The sequence below is a fragment of the Porites lutea genome, chromosome 4 (assembly GCF_958299795.1).
Source record: "Porites lutea chromosome 4, jaPorLute2.1, whole genome shotgun sequence".
In the NCBI taxonomy this organism is placed as follows: Eukaryota; Metazoa; Cnidaria; class Anthozoa; order Scleractinia; family Poritidae; genus Porites; species Porites lutea.
In genome coordinates this window covers 34,154,008-34,159,962 of record NC_133204.1, presented here as the reverse complement: position 1 = coordinate 34,159,962, position 5,955 = coordinate 34,154,008, and the positions used below count along the sequence as shown (strand labels likewise).

The 5,955-nt window shown below is 39.0% G+C and overlaps 2 protein-coding genes across 3 annotated transcripts in view; both read left to right on the top strand.

Annotated features, from left to right (window-relative positions):
- The window catches only part of LOC140932989 (uncharacterized), an 8,306-nt gene extending 2,621 nt beyond the window's left edge, over positions 1-5,685 (top strand). Inside the window, exon 2 of the mRNA XM_073382496.1 lies at positions 4,341-5,685. Coding sequence (XP_073238597.1) covers positions 4,341-5,443 — 1,103 coding nt within the window. The 3' untranslated portion in view covers positions 5,444-5,685. The remainder of the gene's footprint in view (positions 1-4,340) is intronic.
- The window catches only part of LOC140933374 (uncharacterized), a 223,496-nt gene that overhangs the window by 193,210 nt on the left and 24,331 nt on the right, over positions 1-5,955 (top strand). The window lies entirely within an intron of this gene.

Sequence of the window (5,955 nt, the reverse complement as noted above, 5' to 3'; positions counted from 1 at the left end):
GAGGAAAAGAGGTTCTTTCGCCCTCTCTCCCTAACCCCGCCCCCTTCGCCATTTTTTCTGGCTCACTTTTCTTTGCGTTTTCCCAACTATCTGAAGGCCTGTTACAGGTTAACTACGTGTATTCATCATTTCCAACTTTTAATGGTTATATATTCAACTTGAGCGTCGAGCACTTTTAGCGCTTGTTATTGATCAGCAGGGACGGGTTTGGTAGTACTAACTTTTGAACTACTTTTAATTAGACTGCGAAACTGTCATTTTTTTCTTTTTTGATTTGTTTTGTTTTGTTTTTTTTAATTTCATTTTTTTTTGTCAGTTTCTTTCGAATTTTTAGACGTATTTTTCGTTTCTCTCCCCAGTTTCACTCACTCCCTCCCCCCTGCTCCAGACAAGAGGGTCACGCAACCATTTGTTTTGCTCCAGACCATTCGTTCGACTGTTCGTGCGTTCTTGGCCTACGCAAAAAGTACGGGCTGTTTTGTGGTCTGAAAGACTTTGCACTGATTGACGTTAGTGTCCCCGGTGTGGAAACTCTAGCTGTAATACTGATCGAACTGCAGATGACAGGTTAAAAGATTGAAAGTTCCTTTCAACAGCGTTTGGAAAGAGAACATGGTCTTTTCCAACAAAAAAAAAAAAGAAAAAAAAAAACTGAAAATAGGGAAACAAAATAGAGTATAATACCAATCCTAAGAAGAATCTTGTAACGAACGAATGGGAACACCTAAAAAGGAAAGACAGACTTGAGGAACTCTATCTTTTCCTGCAGCCTTCTTTCCTCACCCCTCCCTAGCCTTAGTCCATGAAACTTAGACACTCATTGTACCCTCTAAAATGTCTTTTCCCATGCTATATAATACTAGGGATAAGCCCCTTGGAAGGCACTTATTAAAATGGATATGCCGCTGAGGCGTTCAAACCCTGACTCTAGACAAAACCAGCCATTTCATTACCAGGTTCAAGACGCTTGGAATTGTATAACCTTTTTAAGAATCAAGGCCTCCAAACCTTACCTTTGCGCATAATTAAATGCTATTTTGCGCCTTATAAATAATAAATAATAAGTTATTATTAGTATTATTATCATTATTTGTCACAAAACCGAATGAGAGTGAGTGCCTTAGTCTACTACGTAAGTAACGTGTAGATCTCCGGAAGAATTGTTTGCAGCCAGCCCTAGTCAAAAGCCTAAGAGACTTCGCCTGCCGCTGGTGAATCGGAAGGCCATTTCCAAGAACTGCTCCAGAAAAACTGTTTTTTAAAATTTGTCTGGGGTAGAGGAATAGCGAGTTCGCTGTTGGTGTCTCTTAAAAAGTAATTAGAGATGTTGCAACGATCTTTCATTGCTACGATCTACTGTGATATATAACGCATATTCTGCGATACACCCACCTCTCACCGCTCTTTGACGAAATGTCCCTAGCGGCAGATAGGGATGAGAGGAAGCTGTATCGCAGGCTTTTGGACACAAGGCTTTTCTACTATTTACATGGGTAAGCTGGTCGCTTCACGGTTTAGGCAGATGGTGAACAGAATTAACGAAAAACGGCCGCGAAAGCCTGAAACTAATATTCAAAAAAGGTTTGAAGACATGAAATCCGAATTTCCGTCTGGAATTTTCCAACCAGGAAAATAGGAATGCCTTTTCAGACGTTCCATTTGTTTCAAGACTTTTCCACTGAAACGTCGAAAACAGCCCGAAACTGAGTTAATAGTAACCCTGGCAAAGCACCAAAGTGCCTTCTTAGTTTGTTTTAATGGGTCATATATAGAGCCAGTAGCTTCATGATTCATAAGTATATAGGCTCCTCTTTGGCATCCACGTAGCTTTTTTTTTCAGTTTTGAGAGCCCGCAAGGGTAAAAACTTCTAAGAACTATTGCACCAATACTTAGTCGAAAATATTTAATTGCTTCAAGGAAATTAGTTTTTATAAACCAAATGGCATTGTTTGGCGATGATTTAATTCGTAAATATCCCGCAATGCAAAAATTCATTCTGTAAACGGTTTTAGTTTAGATTTTTTCTGTTTATATACCATTTTTTGGGAAATCGCTAGTCTCAAACTGAACATGAAAGTGTGTGACGCTATCCCGGGGACGCTATATGTTGTATCTGAAGAAAATGCTGCAATCAATAAGGATAGGTTTATTGAAAGATTTAGTTTCGAGCTGGCTTTTAATTTGCCTTTAAGTAAATTGATTAAAGCGTATCTGTAGGTAACACTGCCGTGACTGGCCGTGTCACGCTATTTTTAACCATGCAAACATAGGCGTACGGGCAATTTTTTGCCAGGGGGGGGGGAGGGGGGCGGTAAAACATTTGCCCAAAAAATTCTCGCAAGTTGCCCAAATTTTAACGAAACAGTAGAAAAGAAACGAGGGCCATACGATGCAATAACGTAGGCCGCACTGGCATATGAAGGTGGCTCGATACTATGACAGTTTTCAGTTTTTCAGGGTCAATACCTCCTAATTTTGAGAATAACTACGTCGCCATAGACAAACATTTGGAAAAATTGCTACCATAGTTTTATTAGATAAAGATGAAAATTTATCATGAGCAGGGTTTTAATGACATCGGAATTGTCATAGCAACGAAATGACGCCATTGTCTATTTTACTTGCAGCAATATTTCTCGGCACTGGGAACTGTTCCTACAGAATTGTTCACGGGAGCTTTTTTCTCCAATAGTCCCCTCGATGTTCGTGAAGTTAAAACGGAATCTATAGGAGCGTTATTGGGATATTTTGGGATGAAGTTTTTATCGTTATAAATATGGTAAAAATAAATCTTGATGTTCGGCCGTTATTTGTAGAAAACGAAGCTCTTTTGACATCCAATTTCACCTCATAGTAGCTTCAATCCTTTTAAAAACGTGTATAAAAGTATGGTCATGGAGATAGCTCCGACCGATTGCTAGAGACAAGGATTTCATTAGTATGTATCGAGGCGCTCTTGTTAGCGGTTTTGTAAACTTTTCGGTCTACTTTAATAAATTATTGCTTGATAGATTTTTAAACAAATTTAATATCCTTCTCGTAATTCGAGCTGAGTACTAGTCAGCCACTTCTTCATTTTCAGACCCACTGTTGCTGATGCTATCTGCCATACACTATTCTACGAGCGGAGATGATTCTAGAAAGATATGCGGAAGTTTATTCTAATCAATTCACAACTGGAAAGAGCCCATTCCAGTCAGTGCAGTGCAGTACAGTGCTCAACAATAGAAAAATATAAATATGTAAATCAACAAATGATACCCTTCCCTATAACAAGAAACTCATCACGTGCTAGGCAACCACTGTGAGTGTCTCGAGAGAATGTAACTGGATTATTACGCTGACTTCAGGATTTTTTCAGATTAAAAAAGAAAATATTTGTCTCTTTAGACTGATAAAAAAACATGGAAACGTCTTTAAAAACTGGCTTTGCCAAAATTTTCTCTTGCTGCCCAAAAAATCTGAGTTGCCCAAAATTTGGGGGGGCTGCAGCCCCCCTCGCCCTCCCGGCTCGTACGCCTATGCATGCAAATGTCGTGATTTTTCCCAAAATTAGGGTTGAACACGAGGTCTTGCGGGCTACTTAAAATCGTTTGCCCAGAGATTTGTTTCGATTTTCTAATAGATTGGGGCCTAGTAATGCCGTAGAGAGTTAATTTGCTAAATTCTAAGTAATAGCGCGCGGTTAAAATTTGCATTATTTTATCCCCATACTTTTCGACAGTAAAAATTGCCAATAGGGCTTATTTGTAACAATACCTTTAAGTTTTGGCCACATAAATATTCCCACTTTCACAAATGTATCGTTTTATAAGGAAGAAAAGGTCATAAAACTATTCGTGTTCTTCAAAGACTGCCAAATCGTTGTAGTTTGACGTACGACGTCAATGAAATTTGTGTAAAATTTCGCTTTACCGGAAGTGGATGTTGAGCTACGAACGGGCAAAATAAGTTTTCTCGAATTTTAACAAAAGAACACGATATTTGGGAAAACTAACTACAGCATGTTTCATTTCTCATTAAGGGTTGTCGATGAGCCAAAAATGAGCGAAATCAAATTATGAGCTTGTGCCGAGCGTGGGTCGATATTTACGGAAAGCGGCTCTTAAATTGTTCTTTGTTGTTTTTATTTTGCCTTTTAGAGCAAATCGAAGTGCTGTGTAGCCGGTATGAGCAATATTTATTACTACTGTCTACGATGCACATGTACATTAATTCATTGGAAAGAGCTGCCGAATTACGTGACTCCTTCACAGTAAAAAGAGTTACATGTACCTTTCTACCTTATTTGTCGATATATTCTAGTTGTTTTTTTTACTATAATTGCTTCATAACAAAGATTTTCATTTTTTTTCTTGTGAATATTACTCTATTGGATTCCACCTTCAAGAGAAAGTTCAAGAACTTCCAACCCGAGGAGCAGTAGATGTGGAACATTTCACCATTGATGGAAGCTTGTTTCTTGCTTTTGCCAACTATCATGGGGACATTAAAAAATACAAGACAAGTTCCATGATCTACAAGATGGACAACTCAACTGGAAGAATGTCTTTGTACCAGACCCTGCAGACAAGAGGAGCGCATGGCCTGGAGTACTTTTCTATCGCTAACAAACATTTCCTTGCTGTCGCTAATCATTACGATGGAACTCACCGGCTGGACTCTACAGTCTATCAATGGAATGAAACGCTGTTTGTCGACTTTCAGAAATTGTCAACAAACGGAGCAAATCACTTCACCTATTTCAAGATACTAGGGGAAAGGTATCTTGCAGTAGCCAACTTCCATGATGGAAGTACCCACTCCACAAAGTCAGTTATCTACAAATGGAGCAGCGGTAAGTTTAACAGATTTCAAGACATACCAACTGAAGGTGCCTTGGGATGTACGGCGTTTGTGATAAACAGTGACACATTCATCGCTTTTGCAAATCTTTACAACTCCCAACACAAGTATTCTGTTCAGTCCACTGTGTTTAAATGGTCAGGAGGTCACTTTGTTAAGCTGCAGTCTCTTCAGACTTACGGAGCGCGCGATGTCAAGTCTTTTAACGTCAACGGTCACACGTTTCTCGCTTTTGCCAACTACTACTCTGGAAGTAAGTACAACACCGATTCTTTCATTTACAAGTGGAATGGTACGAAGTTTGTCCTGTTCCAGTCCATTCCTACTCGAGGAGCCATCGCATGGAGTCCATTTGTGATCAGCACTCAAACTTACCTTGGTGTGGCTAATCACTATGGTGATAGTCAGAAGCATAACACCAAGTCAGTTGTGTACCAGGCCTCTGGAGCGCAGTTCATCAAGTACCAAGAGATTCCAACCCACGGGGCTTTTGGTATGACGTCATTTGAGTACAAAGGTCATACTTACCTTGCAGTGGCAAACTACTACAATGGCCAGAAGCACAACATAAACAGCACCCTGTACAAGTGGGTATAGAGCACAATGCCAAGGTCCAAGTATAAATGAGATTTTGCGTAGCAATGCACTAAAACATTTCATTTGCTAAACTAAGAAAAACAAAGAAACTTTAAACTTGGCTGTCTATCCATTAAAAAGGGTGCTTACGCTAAGAAAATGATACAATAACGGTAATTTTTTTAGTTGATTGTTTGAAATGTTAGAAAACAGATTTATTATCGCGGCGATTAGTTGCAATAAAGATGTGCTTGGATCACTAAGAGTTTGTGTACTTTATTTGAATGAAAATCGTACAAAAATGAATCTGTGCCATAGCTTGTATTTCTGTCTATCTTAACGTAATGTATCATGTTTATTAATAATGAGCACAGCTTAAGCAATCTGCAAACGGAAAGGAAAGTTAAAGAATGCTTAGATTCCTTATGCAAGTAACGCGAGTTTTTAATAGTCGATGGATGAACGTAGTAATGTCGACTAAAGCATTCAGGAATGGCGTTATTTTGAAAACCGTCGTTTTACACATTGCCAAT